This window comes from Crotalus tigris, unplaced genomic scaffold (assembly GCF_016545835.1).
Source record: "Crotalus tigris isolate CLP2741 ecotype Arizona unplaced genomic scaffold, ASM1654583v1 scf7180000017639.5415321, whole genome shotgun sequence".
Classification (NCBI taxonomy): domain Eukaryota; kingdom Metazoa; phylum Chordata; class Lepidosauria; order Squamata; family Viperidae; genus Crotalus; species Crotalus tigris.
In genome coordinates, this window is record NW_024096532.1 from 1,802,225 (window position 1) to 1,825,240 (window position 23,016).

Consider the following 23,016-nt stretch of genomic DNA (forward strand, 5'->3'; position numbering starts at 1 on the left):
ATAGGGATGCCAGAAAGCAAAGGGGGGGGGGCTTTCTCTGAGAATCAGTTTCAGCTCCCGTGAGGTCTCTGACTCCTCTCTTTGCGTTTGCAGACTCCAATCCTGTTGAACATCTGAGGAAACAGGTTGAGGCTTGGTTGCGCCTGCGCTCTGGGCTGGAAATTAACTTCTGTGCCGAACGTGCCTGGAAGCATCTCAAGGAATTGGAAGTCAAGGGAGCAGCCCATCCTGTCATTGGATAAGAGCTTCCTCGGATTGTTTTAATTGGTATTTGGGGCTCTAAATCAGCCTTGTCCCTGTGGTATTGAGCATGCCAGGTTTTGAAGGCGAGAGGATGTGAACCTTATTTTTCCAAAGCATTAAGAGAACAGTGCCCTGTGGTGTAGTTACTTGTACCACATGGATCCTTAGAAGCTATTGGATTTCAGCTCCTGAGATGTGCTTCCTTTAACAGTTCTTCTTCCAGATATCCTGTTGGAAATGTGCTGTAATGTTAACCTTTGCATACTACGAAAATACTATTTGGGGTACAACATTAGGCCTCATTATACAAAGCCATAATGCACCTCAGATTCTCTTCTTTGCAGAGAGGAATTTTCTTGCTTTTAAAATATCAGCACTTTTTATTAGACACACTGCTTTCTCCCCCCCCCTTCCTTTGAGCTGTTTATTTTTCTTTCTCCAAGGAATGAGTGGAAGCAGTTTACATTTGAAATGAGCACTGTGCAAAGCAGTGAATCTCTTTTGCATTTAGGGCAAGATGGGTTTTTAATATCATGTGCTAGCCTGCTGGGGGCATTTCTGAAAAATATATTAAACCCCTTCTATAGCACTTTGAATTGCACAGTATACGCTTAATGGCAAGCTTGAAAGCCATATTGCATGCTAGGTTTCCTTGCTTTATTATAGGTGGCACAGGATGATTTCCATCCTGTGTGGTCCTGAACAAAATAGCAAGTTCAGGCTGTGTATGGAGGGAGAAAATGCAATAGGTAAGTTCTGAGTTACTGGAAGAACAGAACCCTATTCCCCTTGGTCCAGTAATTGTTTACACTAAAACACACACATTTGCTTCTCAAATTTGAAGTCTGGGAATTTGCACATAGCTAAAGGGGGCAGTGGATGCACTGCTGGAAGACAAGGTCATAAAAAGATTGTCATGGGGAAAACCTTTGTGGTCACTAAGAATTGATGGCTTATTATCGTATCAAAAGAATTATTGGGTGCATGAATTGGGGCGTTTTCACTGCATGTGAATCTGTTCTTATTCTACCCTTAGGGTGACTCCCTGCATATCTGACTTTTGTCTATATGGATTGGTAGTTGATGTATGTTCAATGCTTGTGCCCATGTACTTTATTCTAAAGAGTGTTCTTGGAACAGGTGCAGCCTTGTGCACCTCTAGCTGGAAGACATGAAGCCCTTCCCAGTTCTCTTTCCCATCACCCTTTGTCTCGAGAGAGCATCTGTATTCTTTGGGGAATTGCCACAGAGAAGGATATATCAGATTTGTATTCTGTCCACACAAGTGAGATTATGACAGGAGCAGCAGGAGCAGCAATCTAAATTTTTCTTAGTTTCTTTTGAAAGGTCATAGACCTTTTTTTTTTTTTGTCTCAAGGTGAGTGAGGAAAATGTACTCATCTGGTCTCAAGAGATCCAAAAGTAAATACATTGTAGTATAATGATTCAGTTGAGAACATTTCCACACTGTTCATTTGGGATCCTGCAAGGAGACCAGTGCTGTTATCTAGTAACCTTCTTTCAAGATGCTGACCGAAGTGATTCCAGGGTGATTGCCTAATCTGGATGGAGGTAGGAGATGAGCTTCAGAACAGATAGCTTTGGTTTGGCTTAAAGCCTTGAGCTTATTTTGCTAATCACAAAGTCACATTATCCGCTTCCACCAAATGGGAATGAAGTTGTAGTTTGTGGGATATACAGAAAGGTCTCTTTCTTACGTGCAATAAACTTTTTTGTGCATCTCTGCATTTTCCTCTCTTTGGTATGTCTGGTTATGTATGATTTGCTGAACCCGTAGGAGCTTTTTCAAAAGGCAACTGGACTTTGTTTTTCCATGAAGACATTTCACTTCTCAACCAAAAAGCTTCTTCAGTTCTGGTTTGTTGAAGTCTCAGCACTTGGAATTTTGGGAACATGTTGCAGTTACAACTTTTTTTGCCACCATTGTTAAGTAAATCCCTGTAGTTGCTAAGCGAACCATGTAATCGTTAAGCAAATCTGGCTTTTCCCATTGGCTTTGCTTGCGAGAAGCTGGCTGATGGAAAATGGCGATTATGTGACCCCAGGACATTGCAACCATTGTAAATGCATGCTGGTTGCCAACCACCCAAATTTTGATCACATGGCCGTGGGGATGCTGGGATGGTCATAAGTGTGAGGCCTAGTCATAAGTCACTTTTATCAGCGCCATTTTAACTTTGATCAATCACTAAATGAATGGTTGTAAGTCACGGACTAACTACCAGTTGTAGGTGCGCTTCCAAATGACATATACCAGGGGTGTCAAACTGCAGACCCACAGGCTGGATGCATCATAGCGAAACTGCGCCCACTCCATTGCCAGCAATGGCAAAAAAGTTGCGATACGTCGCGATGTTGTGAATTTGATACCCCTGGCATATACAGTCCATCTTCCCTTCAGCTCTTAAGAGAAGAAAAACAAATGTACTTTTGTATAAATATTTCTCTGAAAGTTCAAAGGAAGGCACATCATTTAGAAGCATTTCTAGTTACCGCTGAGGATCAGGACCTGAAGGGCTTATAAAACTAATGGATTGTATGTTGTCGTCTAAGGCATGATGGTGAATTCAATTCTCGGTGGAGGGTTTAAAAATCAGAATAACATCTGACTACCCATATCTAAAGACTCTCAATAAAGATGAAACTGATCACGTGTCTCGTGGTCGGTATAAGTGTCATAGTCAGGGGCAGTTTCTTTTTGATTTGAGTTGGCAGATACTCAGCCCCCAATAATATCCTTATTAGATATTATATTAGAATTTGACATCTGGGCAAAACAACGGTTGATTTCAAAGCAATAACAACTCTGCCTTTTCCTCAACAAAGGCAGTCCTTGCTTAATGGCCATCTCGTTTAGCAGCTGTTTGCGGTTACAGCGATGTTGAAAATGTTTCTACACCCTGCTTAACATTTGCTCATTAGATGTTATTTTTTTAAAAGAGAGAGATTAATCAACTTGTGTAGGTGTAATAAAGGGACGGATTGAGATGAGCTGCTTCCAGTCTCCTAAAACGTGTACATCTTACATTGCACTTTGATGCCACAGGTGAAATTGGTTTCTTCCAACATTCATAGGAACACACACATCCCAAATATGCTAAACCACAATTTATTTTTAATAGTTTGTCAATTCCTACTTTTACTTCTCACAGAATCTTTCAATTTCTAGTCTTCTGTCTACTTGGCTCTCATTATTTCCTCCACTATTACACATCAATCTTCGCCTGACCTTTTTTTATTAAATTATTCTCTCCCAAGCCAGTAGAATGAGAAAAATCTAAAATAACCCTTTGGATATATAGTACATGTATATGAATATATTGCTCTTTGTGAAAAGGTAAACAGGGATATTCCTGGTTAGCACTTGGATGGGAGACCACAAGTAGATTCCCGAACTATAGACTGGATAGTTGAAAAAAGTTGAGGTGGTAGTAGCAAAACTAGCCATACTGTTGTCAAGAAATTATAACGTCAAATAGTACAACTTGAGGGAAACTGCAAGGATTAACTGCTATCAGATCTACCCCTAGATCAAAACCGCTGCAACTTAAATCTTGTGATAAGACACACTATCCCAGCTTTCTTTATGGTAGATATAAAATGGAGGCAACTTGGTTACGTTGGTGAGGTGATCTTTTTATCTGAACATCTTTCCCAAATTATTAATAATGGTTAACATATTTTTGCATTGAATAGATTGGGATGGAAAATTCTACGGAATAAACAATAATTGCATTATATTACTGCCTGCTTGTTTCAAACAATGTTTTCCAAACACAGCAATTTTTAAGGTGTGGACTTCAACTCCCAGAATTTCCCAGCTAGCATGAGAATTCTAGGATTGGAGGTCCAAACATCTTAAAGTTGCTAAGTTTGAAAAAACGGTGGCTTAAAAAATTCAGCAATTGCACTGAACGCTACAAGCATACTTTCCAGTGGTGGGATTCAGCCGGTTCGCACCACTTTGGCAGAACTGGTAGCTAATTTTTTGTTGCCCAGGCCCAGAATGGACTTCCAGAAGCGGCAACCACACAGAGAACCGGTTGTTCACATATTTGAATCCCACCAGCAATCATTTATCCTCTGCAGAAACGTCCAGCCTAGTAACTCCTCTTTAGTGCAATTTTTTTTGTAAGTCTGAGCTCTATTAGTCCTCTGTGTTCCTACGAAAAGGCAGCTCCTATTTATGCTTGGCAGTGGATAGAATCTTCAGATCTCAACAAGATTAAATATTTATTCATTTCCAGGCACAGATCTGTGCTTTGCCAGATGGCAAATTAGCACCCTCCATAGACTTGAAGCTGCACTTTTGCCTAATATGGATGGGAGTAATTACTTTGTCTCAGAGGCATACAGTCCAGTAGTTACACTGAACAGGCAGGCCAAAAGCAACCTGTCCCCATTTTATACCCCACACAGGCAAAATAAACGAGCCGAGAACCAGCTGGTCCACCGCTTAGTTCTTATCTGTGAAAATAATGATTGTGGCGAAGCTTGTAAGCAGTTTAATGTTCAAATCCCACGACACAGGTGGTCCTCGACTTACGACTACAATGCCCTAAATTTATGTTGCTAAGTGAGACAGTCGTTAAATGAATTTTGTCCCATTTTATGACCTTTTATCACAGTTGTTAAGTGAATCACTGCAGTTGTTAGTAATATGATTGTTAGGTGTATCTGACTCCCTTTTGACTGCTTGTTAGAAGGTCACAAAAAGTGATCACACAACCCCGGGACACTGCAACCGTCATAAATATATGTCAGTTGCCAAACATCTGAATTTTGATCATGTGACCATGAGAACGCCACAACTGTCGTTAAGTGTTGAAAACAGTGATAAGTCGCTTTTTTTCAAGGCAGTTGTAACTTTGAAGGGTCTCTAAATGAACTGTTGTAAGTTGAGGACCTCTTGTAAATAAAAAGTAGTTTGCCCAATTAGACTGCAAGGTAGTGAATGAACAACAGCAATTTGGATTGTGGCTAACCTCGATACTAGCTGTGTGGATTATATTTAAGTTGCAATTTGCTACATGTAATCCTCGCTTACCGACTGCCTCATGCAGTGTCAAAGCTACAATTATTTTTTAAAAAAAGCAGCTGACACAAATTCTGTTGCACAACCATCAGAGCATCCCAATCATACAATCACCCATTTGGGCACTTTGCAACCAGGGCACACTTATGGCCCCCACCGCATCCTGCAGTCACATGACTGCTATTCACATGCTTCACAACTGGCTTCTGACAAGCAAAGTAATGGAGGACACAGAAGTTGCAGTCATGTGACACCCCTTGTCATTCACTTAACAACCAAATAGAAGCAAGCCTGTTGCAGTCGCATGATCTTCAACTTAGTGACCATATCATTTAGCGACAGAGTTGATGGTTGCTTCGTGTTTACTAAACAAATTACCCAAATCATAATCTTTCATGGTCTCCTTTCTAACTACGAGCTTCCCCTGTGAAAACTAAGAGAATAGCAATAGCACTTAGACTTATATACCACTTCATAGTGCTTTACAACCCTCTCTAACAGGATTACAGAGTCAATCTATTGCCCCCAACAGTCCTCATTTTACTGACCATGGAAGGATGGAAGGCTGAGTCAACCTTGAGCCAGATAGGATCGAACTCCTGGCAGTCAGCAGAGTCAGCCTGCAATACTATATCCTAACCACTGCACCACCACCACAGCTATGGAATTAGGAGTAAAAAGCATTTGCCATACCAAACAAGGAAGATACAGCTCTGTCAGCTCTTTTCATTGCTTTTTAATTTCTAAAATAAGTATAAAATATAAAAGCCATTGGAAGAAGACAAAAAGGGACATTGGTAGAACCATCAATTATGGCACTAGCAATCAAGTTGAAGGAAAAGCAAACCTGTTGAAGAAAGATGGTACACAAGTATAATTTTGTGAACATTCCTTAAACTGCAGATTTTTGGATATTCAGCCTACAATCCCTGTAATTCTCAGCCAGGAGGTTGAGAATATAGGGAGAAACATTTGGAAAAAGCTAGAAAAAAACAAAAACCTGATGTATTTTAATGTGAGTGAGAACAAATACTGTTGCCAATGTATATCCACCGAATAGATTGTTACAATTGGTTGTAACTCATTGAATAAAGTTACTGAAAGTTATAGGTAGTCCTTGTTTAGCGACCACCTCATTTAGTGTCTATTCGCAGTTGTTATGGTGATGAAAAAATAACTTTGCAGTCAATTCTCTATGTTTATGGCCTTTACAGATTTGTAAAGCAAAGGGAAGCTGAAGTAAGATCACAAGCAGTCGTGTTTTCATTTAGTGACTGTTTTGCTTAATTACTGAGTTGCCAGTCCCAGCTTTGGTTGCTAAATGAGGACTACCTGTACTATTTTAAGAAATAGTAACAAAGATCTTAGATACAAAATAAAGAATATCCCATTGAACAAATCCTTTATTTATCCCACAAATCTATTGTGGGATAAGTAATTATTTTCCCTATTGACTTTTTCCTAAGTAGAATATTCTGAAAGGGAAGCATTCCAAAGATTGGATGAAGCTAATCTGTGGGAATGGAGGTTTTTTTTTTTTTTAAAGTAGAAATGGCTGTACAATAGCAAGTACATAATTGAAGCTCACTAATTTTGTATCAGTGCTGTATACAAAAAGGATCAATTGCAGTCATGGCTGCCATCTTGATTTTTTTGACCTCCCTCACAAATGCTCCTACATATACAATAATAAGAGAACACTTTTTAAAAGATTATTCAAAACTTTTCTGAACATGCAATAAGCAGAGACTCCTGTGGCTTGTTCTTCAAACTTTAAAGTGATTTTTCCAACTGCAATTTAATAGGAATTTTATCCACACAGTATTTTATCTCCCAAGAGGCAAATGTGAAAAGACAGAAGTATCTGCAATAAAACCAACAAATTATAAAACAGATTCTTATTTAACCACCATTTTAAAATGAGTTTAAAAAACAAACACGAGAATCCTTTTACATTGTATTTCAATTTGCCTTCCATTTGCGGAAACTTAAAAAAGAAATATATTTTATATCTGCACTACCAATGCATCTTCATGTTTTTCCCATTAAAATATGTATTTCAAATAAAAATTGATTTTATAAAAAAAGTTGGAGGGGTTGACTGCCATACTGCAGGTTATCAAAAAGGGAGATTATTATTATTATTTAAAAAAAAAACACTACAGGAGGAATATATTGTTCCCTCATTTGCAAAAGTAAAAGGGGACTATAATCTACATGTACATAATTACAAAAAAGAAGAAGCAAACCTTTCTCCAGATATTAGGAGAATAGGCTGATAGGATGGCATGTCATATCATTTTGCCAGCAAAATATTCATGTATTTCATGGTAACCTCTCAGAGACTAAAGCAATGCCCAGTGTATGATGGCACACCTTTAACTTCCCATATCATGGGAGGTATATAAAAATACAGGTAGTCCTTGACTTACAACCATTTGTTTACTGATCATTTGAAGTTACAAAAGCACTGAAAAAAAAGTTACTTATGACCGTTTTTCATACTTAAGGGCCCCGTGGTCACCTGATCAAAATTTGGGTGCTTCGCAATTAGCATGTATTTATGACAGTTGCACTATCCCAGGATCATCTGATCATCATTTGTATCTTTCCCATCTGGCTTCTGGCAAACAAGGTCAATGGGGAAGCTGGATTCCCTTAAGGACCACATGATTCATTTAATAACTGCAGTGATTCGCTTAGCAATTGTAGCAAAAAGATCATAAAATGGGGCCCCACTCACTTCAAAGCTGTCTTGCTGAGCAACGGATATGTTGGGTTCAATTGTGGTCATAAGTCGAGGACTACCCGTATGCAAAACGAAAATCAGGCACTTACAGTGCAAGAACTCCCACGGATCAAGTTACCCATTGCATAGAATTTTGTGCCACGAGTGCTTTCAAAAACTGCAAAGAATGAATGCATAGCTAAATTGAAAGCAGAACAAGTCTCCTTCCAAGATAAACGGAGAGGTTTCCCTATTGTCAGTCACTCTTTTTTCCGAAGGTGGATGTAGACAATCCCACTGATGAGGGCCAAGGGAAAAGACAGCCAGGCTAGTATGAAACAGTGACCGTAAGAGCCGCCAGGCATTCGGCCACGCTGGAACGTGTCCACATGGATAGTGTAGATCAAGGCAGCTGTGAACACCGAGACAGCTGGGAAGGAACCAAAATAGGTGGATTAGGATCAAGCTCCATCTTGCTTCCCCATCTTCAGCAAGCAACCTAAAGAATAATTACATTCTTCCCATCCATATAGACAATTCCTATATAGTGCAAAATCCCACCAGCCACCTATTCAGATCTGCAATAGGCATCCCAGGATCACTAGAGATAAGTGAGTAGAGTGGTGAGGAACTTATGGTGTTTGGGATGTTGTTGAACTACAACTTCTTATTGGTAATTCTGATTGGAATAGCTGGGATCAGTGTTTCTGAACTTTGGCAAATTTAAGACAGATGGACTTCAACTCCCAGAATTCCTCAGATAGCAATTCTGGCTTGGGAATTCTGGGAGTTGAAGTCCACCCATCTTAAAGTCACCCCTCTGAAGGCTATTTGAAGAGCCAAGCTTTCCTTCTGAGCTCCACTTCTTCACTGGGGCTTGCAAGGTCTTTATATTAAAAAGATAATTTGGGCAAAATGGAATATAACCAGATTCACAACCAGATTCATCCAGAGTTCCAACACAGTAGCTAAACACTTTGCAAATCGTTCCAATTAAGTTAGACCTTAACCTGCTGGGAAATTTTGGGAGTTGAAGTCCATACACCTTCAACTTGTTATGGTTGAGAAACACTGATCTATGCAATACCCCTTGCTGTTTACATCTTGCACATGGAAACCTACGCTCCCCTACAACTCAGTCCTAATCTTCCTTCCTCGTAGATGCTACCACCTCTCTCTTGCTCTATGATTTTGCAACATTCAAATGGGACCCTTACCAGTCAATATCTGGAAAATTCCTGTGGCATAAAACAGGCTTCCCCGCTTCATCGTGTAGAGTTGCCACATGAAAATAATGAAAGCCAAGCTGGAGAAGAGAAGGCTTAAAACCATGAACGCTTGGACTCCATGAAGCCATTCTGGGGAAAGAAACCATTGAAGAGAAAAGACCATTAAGAACAGATCTTACCAATCTGCCTTCTCCAGTAAATTTTCCAGCAGCCCAAATGGCTAAAGTGTTTCAGTCGTATTTACTGGGAAATTCTGGGAGCTGAACATCTTAAGGAGCACCCGGTTTGGGGAAGGCTCCATAAATGCGTCCATATCTTGACGCAGGATGGGGGCAAGCATGCAACCTTCTTTCCACCCTCTAGCCAAGTTTGACCTTTCCCTGAAGATTGTAGAAGTTGACCAGGCTGAGCCCGAGAGAGGGTTCAAACGCGTCTTAAGTCACGAGTTCTTGCGCACCCACAAGAGATCTAAATCCAGCCCGCCTTGAATATCTTCTTAATTCCCGCTCATTTCCTTTAACCGTTAGTAGCTCAAATTCTTGCAGAGAGCTTAAGCTTGTAACAAATCTTTATACTCATTTGAACTGCCTGAATCTCCTGGTTTCCCTAGCCTAGCGCTTGACATAGATGGTCCTGGGCCATTTCCACAAAACACACAGTGTATACTCACTACTATCAGACACTGGATGACATGTCCAGTTCTGGCGCTGGTTTTCTATCAAACATTCATACCAGATGTTCACTGTTTCTCTATCAGGCAGAACCCACCATGACTAGAACAAAAAAAAAAAAAGCAAAGAAAAGGAGTTAGGGAAGAAAAGATGATGCCGAAGAGGATCACCTTTCCAAATAGGTGAATGAAGGTTAATAAACTGGCTCCAACCCATAACTAGTTGCGGAGTTCAAATAAAATCTTGTTTCCACCATGCCCTTTGAAACACCAGTAATTTTACAGTAGACAAGTCTTTATTGAGCAGAGGGTTGAGTGTGCTACTTCAAAAACAATAGCCAACAACAGTTGTAACAACTGCAGCTTGGCAAGATGGATGGATGGATGGATAGATAGATGGATGTAGATTAGATTAGAATAGAATAGAATAGAATAGAATAGAATAGAATAGAATAGAATAGAATAGAATAGAATAGAATAGAATAGAATAGAATAGAATAGAAGCTGGAAGGGATCTTGGAGGTCTTCTAGTCCAACTCCCTACTCAAGCAGACAAATAGTTGTCCTCTTCTTAAATACCTCCACTGATGGGGCACCCACAACTTCTGAAGCCTGGTTTATTGTTTTCACTGTTGGGAAATTTTTCCTTAACTCCAGGTTGCTTCTATAGATAGATAGGCAGAATGGGATGCTGTGGATATAATTTACTTGGACTTCAGTAAGGCATTTGATAAAGTAGATCACAACCTACTACTTGACAAGGCAGAAAAATGCAGGTTAGACAGCATCACCACCAGATGGATCCGTAGCTGGCTGACCGGCCGTACTCAGCATGTGGTCCTCAATGGAACCACATCTACATGGAGGGAAGTGTGTAGTGGGGTGCCCCAGGGCTCTGTTCTGGGCCCAGTGCTCTTCAACATCTTCATCAACAATTTAGAGGATGGGATAGATGGGGAACTCATCAAATTTGCAGATGACACGAAGCTGGCAGGAATAGCCAACACTCCAGAAGACAGGCTTAGGATACAGGAGAATCTGGACAGACTTGAACACTGAGCGCTATCTAACAAAATGAAATTCAATGGTGAAAAAAGTAAGGTTCTACATTTAGGCAAGAAAAACCAAATGTACAAGTAGAGTATAGGGGGTACCTTGCTCAATAGTAGTAACTGTGAGAGGGACCTTGGAGTCCTAGTGGACAATCACTTAAATATGAGCCAGCAGTGTGCTGCAGCTGCCAAAAAGGCCAACACAGTGCTGGGCTGCATTAACAGAGGGATAGAATCAAGATCACATGAAGTATTAATACCACATTACAATGTCTTGGTAAGACCACCCTTGGAATACTGCATCCAGTTTTGGTCACCACGATGTAAAAAAGATGTTGAGACTCTAGAAAGAGTACAGAGAAGAGCAATAAAGATGATTAGGGGACAGGAGGTTAAAACATATAAAGAAAGGGTGATGGAATTGGGTATGTCTAGTTTAATGAAGAGAAGGGGCTGCCACACAGAAGGAGTCAAGCTATTTTCCAAGGCGCCTGAAGGCAGGACAAGAAGCAATGGATGGAAACTAATCAAGGAGAGAAGCAACCTAGAACTAAGGAGAAACTTCCTGACAGTTAGAACAATTAACCGGTGGAACAATCTGCCTCCAGAAGTGGTGAATGCTCCAACACTGGAAGTTTTTAAGAAGAGACTGGACAGCCATTTGTCTGAAATGGTATAGGGTTTCCTGCCTGAGCACGGGGTTGGACTCGATGACCTCTAAGGTCCCTTCCAACTTTATTATTATTATTATTATTATAATGAATGAATGAATGAATGAATCCTTGAAATTGAACCGCACATTATATAGGTAGTCCTTGAACTTATGACTGGTCTCTTAGCGACTAACCGAAAGTCAAATAGACCTACCTTGAGGCTACTTATGATCTGGATTCAAAATTCTGATGGTTGTCTTCTCACAGCTTTATGATCAAACCTCGGACACTCAGCAACACAGCTGCATTTACAGACATTTGCATTTTCCATGGTCACATGACTGCCTTTTACAACAGTTTTGCCCAAAATCAGCACTTCTGGTTTTATAGAAAATCGATTCACTTAACGACCATGGTGATTCACTTAATGACCACTGCAAAAAAGTTGTAAAATGGAGTCGGTCATGTGAAAGACCCATTTTATTACGGTCACGACTTACAACCATGATGGGCAAGCTTCATGACGGTCCTAATTGAGGAGTGCCTGTACTGTAATTGTAAAATTTGTTTCCCCCTCCTGTGGAATCAGAGAGGCAAAATTTACTTAAGGGAACAAGAAGCATTTGAAAACATTCTGACTTTCCAAAATATTTTTCCACAGCTTTTTCTCTTCAAGTTTTTCTTCTCTAATTAGTTTTATGTGCAGTCTGGTAACAACAGAGCCAAGCCCTGGAGGCTGCCACACATTCCTGAATCTCTCTCTCTCCCCCTATAAAGTCTCTGAATGTCTCTCTTCTCAATTCTTCTTTCCTGGTGTGGGACCATTCTGTCCCCCATTCCTTACTCTGTTCTTTCATTTCCTTCTCTTAGTGGACAGTGGAACGTCTGATTTTTTTTAAAGATGTCCTATACAGGTAATCCTTGACTTACAACTATTCCTTTAGTGACTGTTCGAAGTTACAATGGCATTGAAAAAACTGACTTATGACCACACAGCATCCCTTGTACAATAGGAGCACAAGAATATGAGAACACCTTCTTCTCCAGTCATCTTTTTGGTGAGACACAGGCAGAAATCCAACAGGTGACTCTTCTTCTTTTTCCCCATGGGCAGGAGGGAAAGGAAAACAACTACAGGAAGTCCTCGACTTACAAACATTTGTTTAGTGATCATTCGAAGTACTACAGTACTGAAAAAAGGGACTTAACGATCTTTTTTCACACTTACAACTGTTACAGTATTCCCATGGTCGCATGATCAAACTTTGAACACTTGGCAGTTGGCAAGTGTTTATGACGGTTGTAGTGTCCGGGGGTCGTGTGATCCCCTTTTGTGATCTTCTGACAAGCAAAGTCAATGGAGAAACCATAATCACTCAACAATTGTATTACTAACTTAACAACTGCAGTGATTCACTTAAAAACTGTTGCAAGAAAGAACATAAAATGGGACAAAACTCACTTAACAACTGTCTTGCTTAGCCATGGAAATTTTGGGCTCAATTGTGGTCGTAAGGCAAGGACTGCCTGTATTTAGGTCTCCTGAGAGTGTAATTAGTGGCAACCCTAATCTACGGTACTACTAAAAAGCCAAGTTTGGGAAACAGTTTCAGGGGGAGAAAACAAAAGGAGAAAACAAATTACTTTGATCTCAAGTGATATAACAGGGGACACAATGTAATGTATCCAGCAAATGTCACAAACACAAACTAATATTTTAAGGCAGGGTTTCTCAACCTTGTAATTTTAAGATGGGTGGATTCAACTCCCAGAATTCCCCAGCCAGCATTGGTGGCTAGGGAATTCTGGGAGTTGAAGTTCATCCACCTTCAAGTTGCCAAAGTTGAAAAACACTGTCTGGAGGAATTCAGCTGTGTGGGTAATTTTGGCTTATTTTGTTTTGTTGGAAAAGAACAGATTCCTCATTCAAGATAAACATATTAATGAGTTAAACAAGTCATATATGCAAATAATTCAAAATGGAAATAGGATTCATGGTTGTAACCCAGCCTTTTCCTGTGTTAACAGGCAAGCTTTTGTGATTTTTTAAATCAACAAACTACTAGTCCTGAAGGATTTGTCAGAGATTCCTGAAGCAAGGAAAGAGACACAGATTTGTCTGCTCAAGAGAGTTATCTGTCTCTTTCCCCAGCAAAGGTTCAAAATGCAGCCACTGACAATTCACCATTCAAAACAGATATACACAAACCCAAAAAAGCCATCTCAAATCAGAGGGGATTAATATCAATAATCTTCCCCATACTAGTTGTCAGACTAACAAAATATGAGGATAGAGACGTTTTCTTTGGGATCAGTATAAAGCAGAATAGAACGATCTTTTATTTAAAGAAATCTGTTTTAAACTTAAAGGAGGGGGAAAAAAGAAATATACTTCAAAAATAATGCTAAAAAAATTCAGCTCATAAAGGTTTTTCAGGCTGTATCATATTCCCAGTCAGAGTTGTTAGTTGGCATTTGTTTCCCAAATGCATTTTTGTTTACCATTTAAGAGGGCTCTCCTAAACATGGGCAAATAAAATGTGTAAATATATTCTTCTTTTGGGGAGAAACAAACACCAATTAGAAATGCAAGGAGCAAGAAGAATTTCAGGCAGGAATGTAATGTCATTGGGGATTCTTTGAAGTGTCTATGGCCTTCTCTTAGGCTCTGCTCTTGACATCTGAGGAGCAATTATCTTGAATAAAAAATCGTGGCTGGCTTTTTCAAGGGATTCTCTTCCGATCAATTTATTTGAATTCCTCACAGATGTTTAACGTGAATAAATCTTATTATTCTTAATAGAGAGATGAATAAATGTGTAGAAGCCAAGATCATCTGGGGCACATCTGAATATCCTTTAACTGTCCTTTAGCTTTAGCTCAAAGTCCTTGGCTAAGCAATCTTGAAGAAAACAACCAGATGACATAGCCATCCTTAGCTTTCAACCAAAGCAGATCAATTTCTTATTTTTCTGAACTGAAAACTGAAGTAGTGTTTTCCATCTTCTCTTGACACCAGGCCTCCTATCACATAACTGTGGTGGTTTGATGGTGACCAAGCTTATAATGCAAAAAGTGTGAAATCAAGCCAACTACCTCACTATGTCCTTCGTTTTTATCTGTTTTTTCAGCAACAGATAGTGAGGATGGGTAGAAGTTGTTCAGCATTTTTTCCTTAATTCCAACCCACATTACTGTATGTGTAAGACCTTCATCCTCGCAGCAAACATTTTATCTCCTGAATAAACAGGTGATGAGCATATACTAAAATATATAAGGAGGTTAGAATGGCTTGCTGATATAGGAGAAGAGGCAGAACCTGGGGGAAGGTGGAGTCAAGGAAACAATCATCCTGGAGTCCTTACGTTGTCATAAGTGTTCCAAATCCAGCCCCCCCCCCCACTGAACTCTGTTGACTTTTATCTAGCACCAATTTAGTGCTAATCATTAGTTGATTAGATTCTTGTAGGTAGGCATGAGCAATAAATCAGCTTAACTGCAACTTAACATATAGTCCTGATTCTTCATGCCTGATAGTTACATTTTTTTTCTTTCAAGTGAAATGCTGAGAAAAAATATTTATTATCCTTGATTAAAACCTGGTACCTCATCAAAGAGTCAGAGGAAATTGTCTCTAGAGTCAAGCTTACTAAATCATGAATCACCCCTTGTGAAGTCCAGATGGCTGGACAGTTCTGGGAATTGTAGCATAACAGTACTAGGCACAGAAGGGTAGGGAATGTAGAATAGCTAAGCAGCTCTCAAGCGAAACATTGAACCTGCAGATTAAACACTGGAATATTTCAGTTCTTTCTTACCTTGTCCAAGGTGGCTACAAAGAGTAAGATGAGGATAAGAACGTGGAGGGCTGTGACCGCAAAGAGAAGGAAACTCATCCTGGAAGCTGAATGGAGAGAAGAAAAACATAGATTAAGCTTACTCCTTCCTCGTGGCTGGTTAAAACAACTAGGAACTACTGTATTCCCAAGCAACATTAATCCCACTGTGTCTCCTCAAACTGATAAATTCTGCTCTCTCCAGATTCTGCTTTTCAGAAGCTTTCTCTGTATTATCCAGCTGTCTCCATATCACTTCTCAAGGATTCACAAAAAATCCAAAGGAAAAAAAAATGAAAAATTTTCTCCCGTTACTCAGACCTTAGCCAGTTTATTCCAAATTGTCTCGGGATGCTCAGATTTTGAAGTCCTTCCTTAAATGCAACGTATTTCCTCCTTCCTCCTGCTCTGCGTCAGAGAAAGCAGAATCTGGGCTCCTGCAGCTAGTTTAAATTCCTGTGGCTGTAAGCCTGGCTTAATGTGATCCAGATGTTTAAAAATTATGTGAGCTGTGGGCAAGAAGAGGGAGGTAGAAAGGGTTAACAATTGCCTAGATATGTTGCTGCCCTTTTCAGTCCCTTCAAGACTGCACACGTGCACACACTCACAAATGGTTTTTCCTCCAAATGGCAAAAAAGGGAATCAGTGTTCCTCTACCATGGCAACTTTAAGACATGTGGATTTCTGCTCTCAGAATTCAGAGAGCGGAAGTCCACAAGTCTCAGAATAATAGAATCACAGGGCTGGAAGGGACCTGCCTATGGCAGGAGATCTTGTATCATCTCAAACAAAGAGTTGTGCAAACTTTTCTTGAAAGCCTCCAGCGACGGAGAACCCACAACTCTTAAAATTGCTAAAGCTTAAAAACATTGTAGTAGGCAGTACAGAGCAGAGAAAGGAAATCTGGAGCTGAGTTTATAATTAATCAATAAATACGAACATTTTTCTCATCTGTTTCTTATTGCTAGGCGCTATTTTTTTCCAGTTTGTTTTAGTGCCAAAGTTCCCCTAACTATAAGGCTTTGCAGATGAGGCACATCATTCAGATTTGTGTTTTTCTTTCACACTGTCCAATTTATTACCAGGTAATAATGTACACATTGATCTGGCATTTAAAACAGATTTAATACAGTAATCCTCGACATACGGCCACAACTGAGCCCAAAATTTCTGTTGCTAAGTGAGACAGTTGTGAAGTGAGTTTTGCTCCATTTTACGATCTTTCTTGCCATTGTTATTAAGTGAATCAATGCAGTTGTTGTTAGTAAAATGGTTGTTAAATCAATCTGGCTTCCATATTGATTTTGCTTGTCAGAAGGTCAGAAAAGATGATCACATGACACACACACACACACCCCGGACACTGCAGCCATCATAAATATGAACCAGTTGCCAAGCATCCAAATTTTGATCATGTGACCATGGGGATGCTGCAATGATCATAAGTGTGAAAAATGGTCATAAGTCACTTTTTTCATTTCATTTAATTTTGGTCACTAAATGAATAGTTGTAAGTCAAGGACTATCTATAATTCATCACCTTCATCTTATGAAGAAAGATAGTTAATCGATTAATTCAATTGGTTTGGAGAGTCCAAGATGTCTTTCAGCTCATACTATTGAATGTGCTGGCCAGGGCTGTTGAAAATTATAGCTCAACCCCACCCGTAGCTTGGTCAATAATATGAGGCATTGGAATTTTTGACTTGACAATAGTTGGGATGTTACTCATTCCTGAAGTAACATCTAGCATAGATGACCAATTCTCTGAGCTTTAATCATATGATTTTGAGTTGGGAGGCATATATTATTATTACTTAAATAAAAAATGGAAGTGGCCTAAATCTTATAAAATCTCATCTGAGCAGTGGGAGACAACAATAGCACCATTGTCGTCCTCCTCTAGCAAGAAAACATTTTGGGGTCAAGTCTTACTAATGGCTTTCAAATTCCTGAGCTTTGAAAAAACATTTCATTTCATGTTTTGAACAGTTCTTAACCTTTTGTGGCTTGGGCCCTTTTTGGAGCCAGGTAAAACCTACAAGCCACTTCTCAGAAACATGTTTTTAAATGTATAAAATAAAATAGTGAAATTAGTTGTAAATGTTATCCCATCAAAGTCCACAGATACGACTTCTGGTTCCGGTTCACGGCGTCTCTAGTCGTACGAGGAGACTTCTCTCCTCGTCGGCTAGCTTTCCCTCCGCCGGCAGACCCTTATGTGGGTCCAAAGTCGCCCTGGAGGGTGCAACTTCTGTCGAGGAGGCTCTGTTCGGATGATGAGGAGCGGCGGCTCCCTCAGCTGTCCGAGCCATCTCTGAGGGCCGACGGAGAAGAAGATCGACCAGTAAAATGGCCAATCACCCTGCTGCTTCAAACCGCAAGTCAAAGAACATCTAAGCTGTAAGAACCCCCGTGGTGAATCCAGGTGAGACTTTTCTTTGTTATTCTATTTTATTTTGTTTTTGCTACCTGAAAGAGCCTTTTTGGAATTACTTCCCTGGCTTGAAAAGGCAGCTTCTACATTTTTTGGAGAAGAAAGGTGTTCTATAAAAATAGAACAAAATTTTAAAGATTATATTTACTTTTATATTTTTGGGGGTACAGAAAAAAAAAATTTTTTCTATTCTTTTCCTCTTTTTCTAAGAACTGTACTATCATCCTATGCTGGAAGATTATTTCTTTTTCACATTATACTTTAAAAGATAGAAAAAGGGAAATGGCGTTTGGAAAAGACCTTTTTTAACTTACTGAGGACATCTAGTGGCGAAAATTTAATACTGCAGCCTCTGGTTACTTGGTTTGAAGATAGCTGACCTTCAAAATACTTTTGAAGAGGAAAGATAAGCTGGGTAACTGTGGGAACTGTGGGGGTGGATATTGCCTAAATTATATTAAATATAGCCTCCACAAAAAAGAAAAAAGAGACTCTTTTTAATTACTATCAAAATGGAGAAACTTCAGTCACATTTAAACTGAACACTTATATTGGAAAAGATCTATGAGGCTACTGCAGAAATATGTGCTACAATGAAAAAGTTTACTACAGAACTAAGATCTAGGGATTTCACTTCAAATGTTCAAATGGTTGTCCAGGCTATATCTGACTATGGTATAAATCAAAATATATTAGAAAAGGAATCAACAGAGATAAAAGAGGAACTTATTCTATCTTACAAACCTTCCATCTGCAACTTTGAGGAACAGAAGAAGCAAAGACTGAGACTTCAAACTACAAAGCAATGACCCTTCAAGGAGGAGAGATACAGACTTCTAATGCAGAGGATGGGATTGCTATTATTGCAAAGGCTACTGCAAGCAACAAAGACAGATCTACTGGCTGAAAGGGAAGCATCCCTATGGAAACCTGCTTGGCACAGGAAAAAAGCCAGACTAAAAAGAGAAATTTAAAAATGTGTAATGGATTTAAAGGCAATTTTTGATTTATGGTTTGTTTTAAGGATTATGATTTAGAGTTAGAAGCAAGAAAAAATATAAACATATATATAAGGGTGATTTTTAGAAAATATATTTTAAATAGATTAAGAATACTTTTTGGAATAACAGATTTATTTTGATGAAAATTATGTATTGGAATTGAAAAAATGTTGATTTTTTTAGATTGGGATGGTTTTAATAATTAATGGAGTGTTTTAACTTAGATGATTTTTTGTACAATAACATAGATGTGATAAGGTATGACAATCAATTGGATGAAATTTGAAGTTTCTGTAATGAATTGAAGTGAATTAACATTATTTTTTAATTAAGATAGCTATTGTGTAATGGAAGAAGAAATAAATGAGATTGGTGATAAAAAGAGGGATGAGAGAAATTAAGAACTAGAATATATCTGGAAGGGATACCTGAATTGATAACTTGTTGAGTTAAAGTGAAATTTGATTTTAGTAATTGTAAACTGATAAAGTTTTAAAACAGGTTTAGTAGTAATAGAAATTTAATTTAGAAATGAAATATTTTAAACGTATTATGTTATTTAAGGGAAATAGAGAGGAGACAGTGAATGTATTGAGTTGAGTTGCTTATTTATGTTTTTACTTTGGAATGTCTGATTACCCAAACACCATGGTGTGTCCTGAGTACTTTTTCTTAAAAATTAAAAAACTAATAAAATATTTCCCCCCCCCCCCCAAAAAGTCCACAGACACACAGACATGTGAAATCTATGCACTCAACTCTATGGACTCCGGGTTAAGTATCCCTGTTTCAGAATAAAATAAGAGACCCAGTCTGGTAGGCTGAGAGAGCTAAGTCTTCTGTAGCTGAGAATTCTGGGAGCTGTAGTCCCAATATATCTGGGAGGGGGAGGTCAATTGGACAATATGAGTGTAAACAAGAGGATAATTACAGATATGTCAACTCAGAGTAGGGCTGCAGTTTAGTGGATCTCATTATCCACCATGTGATGGTCTTTTCATTCAGATCTGCTTCTTCATTAATGCGGCACTATGATGTTTGAAGGGGCATTTCCTTCATTTGTAATCTAAACAGAAATTCTCCATGGACTAAACTTCGATTGTTAAAATTCTCTTCTGCTTTCTGTTTCACATGGACATAACTGCCAAGTGACGTTTTTCAGAAGAAAAAGGCGTTCCCTTCCTTGAATAATTCCCCACCAACTAATTGGAGTTTCCTGACATAGGCAGTAAACAACCTTCTCCAGTCCAAGAGGTGATCAGAGGATAGCTAGGCTAGGAAGGCTGCGAAAGAGTTAACTGACTGCTAAATCAAAAGGCCCCCAGTTCTTGGAAAGTTTGGTTACTCTGCAAAGATGCTTAACACTGCATAATTATAAGGTAACATGCACAAAAATAAGTTCTGCAAACTTAGCAGCACTCCCTGCCCTGCAAAAACTAAGGGGAAACCTTGAATAGTGCAGCATAAGCTTAAAAGCAAGCACCGTTGTATCTAAAGAGATGTAAGTTTGCATAGAATGAACTATACAATATTCTGTACATTATTTATTCAGCAAAATATATAGCCAATGAGACTTTTTTCTGAGTATGTGTGCGTTGGACTCCAGATTTAAGTTAAAATTCTACGGGAGTCCTTGACTTACAACCATTCATTTAATGACAGTTAGAAGTTACAGATTTTATTTTTCTGGGCTCCAAGATCACCTCAGATGGGGACTGCAGCCAAGAAATTAAAAGACGCTTGCTCCTGGGGAGGAAAGCTATGGCAAATCTAGACAGCATACTAAAAAGCAGAGACATCACCCTGCCAACAAAAGTGCGTATAGTCCAGGCCATGGTTTTCCCAGTTGCAATGTATGGCTGTGAAAGTTGGACCATAAGAAAGGCTGAGCGCCAAAGAATTGAGGCCTTTGAACTATGGTGCTGGAGAAGACTCCTGCGAGTCCCTTGGACTGCAAGGCGTTCAAACCGGTCAGTCCTAGAAGAGATCAACCCCGACTGCTCTTTAGAAGGCCAGATCCTGAAGTTGAAACTCAAATACTTTGGCCACCTAATGAGAAGGAAGGACTCACTGGAGAAGGGCCTAATGCTGGGAAAGATTGAGGGCAATAGAAGAAGGGGACGACAGAGAATGAGATGGCTGGATGGAGTCACTGAAGCAGTAGGTGTGAACTTAAATGGACTCCAGAAGATGGTAGAGGACAGGAAGACCTGGAGGAACGTTGTCCATGGGGTCGCGATGGGTCGGACACGACTTCGCAATTAACAACAATAAGAAGTTACAAGGGCAGTCAAAAAAGTGATCTACAACCATTCTTTGCACTTACAACCTTCACGGTATCCCTATGATCATGTGATCAAAATTTTGGGCGCTTGGCAACCAGCATGTATTTACAATGATTGCTGCAGCCCAGAGTCACATGATCACCATTGGGATCTTCCCAGCTGGCTTCTGACAAGCAAAATTAATGGGGAAAGCCAGACTCCTTTAACAGCCACTTAACTGCCTTCACTTCACTTCACTTCACAATCATGGCAAAAAAGGTAAAATTGGGCGTGACACACTTAACAACCACCTTCCTTAGCAACCAAAATTCTGGTCTCAGTTGGGGTTTTAACTTGAGGACTAACTGTATTTAAATCTTAAAGTTATAAGGCAATCTGCATGAAATCCAGCATTTTCAAAAGGCCCTTTTCAAAAGCTGTCTGTATATAAATTACTTAACAGGGTACAGCAAGTGTATTAAATTTTGCATTTGATTGTTATACAATAGACCCATTTTAGGAAGAATATAATCCAGATGTGGGGAATCTGTAGTTTTCCAGATGTTGCTGAATGACAACTTTTAGCAGCAGCTCCAACAAAGGGCAAGGACAGAAGTGAGGAATGCCACAGACATACACCCAGAGGATCCTACGCATCCATCCCCTTCCTTACAACTTCTCACACCCAGATTTTTCCCCAGTAAAGTGGGTGTGGAATAAGGGCAGAACTGAAAGCCTTAAAAGTTTATTTTATGCCAAACTTTCTCGCACTCCAGTCTCCTGCTAATTCTCCAACATCCCCCTGCCTCCCAAGAATTAGCGTTTTGAAAATCTGTTAAGAATCACGATTGGCTAAAATTTGGGGATTCAGGAGATGGCCATTCCAGTTTCTCCCCTTCCCCCCCCCCAATAATTTTAAATGAAAAGTTGATGGAGAGATGGAAGCAAAAGGTATCTTGGGGCTCTTTTTTTTAAAGACTGCTGTTAACAGGCTAGCAAAAATATGGTGCCAAACAATTAAAAAAAAAAAACTTCAGCGAAGGCAACGACCCGTGCCCGGAAAGCAAGGCGCGAATGTTAACGAAGCTGGAGAAAGGAAGGGGGGGGGGATCTAGGAGGGTAGAATAGATGGCGGGGAGGGGAGCGAGTAAGTCGGCCGTCTAATAGGACGGCGCTGTTTCTCTCCTTTCTCCCGATCCTTTTCCAGAAAGTACAGCAATCGCCTGCTGTCCTTCGTTGCCTTCCCGTCTTTCACGAGACCCCTTTTGCCAAGTCTAAGCGGATGAGATCTCGCACCCCTCCCTCCTAAAGCCCCTTCGAAAGTGTGTACACACATACACATACCGATTCCACTTCGATCGGTCTCAGAACGACCCACTCGCAACTTTCCCCCCTTCCCGCCCACCCAGCCGGGCGGGTTTAGTTACCTGTTGGCAGCGCAGGGCTGGGCAGAAGTGCAGTCGATCTGTCTCCCTGGCGCTCAGGACTTCTTCCGACTGCCCCCGCTTGCTTTTTTTTTTCTTTTTAACACAAATTTAGTTCATCCTGCTCGTACCACGTTTTCCTCGCCCTGCCCTTGGCATCTGGCCAGCTGGGTGGGAACAGAGAGCGCGTGGCTGGCCTGACGCCTCTGAGAAGGGAAGTGGGGAAAGGGGGGGTCGCTTTGGTAGACGTCCGGAGGGCTGGGGCGCTCCCTTATGTCGATGCCTCCGGCTCATTTTTGCCAGTAGCTGCCAGGAGAGGCAGATATGGGAAGTCTTTGGCTTATGATCACAGTGGGGCCCAAAATTTCCATTGCTAAGCAAGACGTTGAGTGAGTTTTGACCCACTTTACGACCGCCTTTTGC

The 23,016-nt window shown here is 40.0% G+C and overlaps 2 protein-coding genes across 6 annotated transcripts in view; one reads left to right on the forward strand and one right to left on the reverse strand.

The window, feature by feature from the left end:
* Positions 1–6,280, forward strand: part of TMEM143 (transmembrane protein 143) — a 24,808-nt gene extending 18,528 nt beyond the window's left edge. For all 5 annotated transcript variants that reach the window (XM_039335084.1, XM_039335081.1, XM_039335080.1 and 2 more), the window contains one exon: positions 94–6,280. In XM_039335084.1, the coding sequence (XP_039191018.1) occupies positions 94–242 (149 nt within the window). In that variant the 3' untranslated portion in view covers positions 243–6,280. The remainder of the gene's footprint in view (positions 1–93) is intronic.
* Positions 6,021–22,810, reverse strand: EMP3 (epithelial membrane protein 3). Its single transcript, XM_039335090.1, has 5 exons — positions 22,597–22,810; positions 15,450–15,535; positions 9,927–10,029; positions 9,245–9,385; positions 6,021–8,457 (listed from the first exon to the last, which is right to left on the reverse strand). Exons 2-5 carry the CDS (start codon positions 15,525–15,527, stop codon positions 8,288–8,290), a joined length of 492 nt encoding a protein of 163 aa, XP_039191024.1. The 5' UTR covers positions 15,528–15,535; positions 22,597–22,810; the 3' UTR covers positions 6,021–8,287.
* Positions 22,811–23,016: the final 206 nt, after the last annotated feature.

Excerpts from the sequence above, each read along its gene's own strand:
- EMP3 (XM_039335090.1), bottom strand. The coding sequence starts at position 15,527 with ATGAGTTTCCTTCTCTTTGCGGTCACAGCCCTCCACGTTCTTATCCTC. Across the intron at positions 10,030-15,449 it reads TTGTAGCCACCTTGGACAAG|TCATGGTGGGTTCTGCCTGA; the intron begins GTAAGAAAGAAC and ends TTTTTGTTCTAG. Across the intron at positions 9,386-9,926 it reads TCATCCAGTGTCTGATAGTA|AATGGCTTCATGGAGTCCAA; the intron begins GTGAGTATACAC and ends TTCTTTCCCCAG.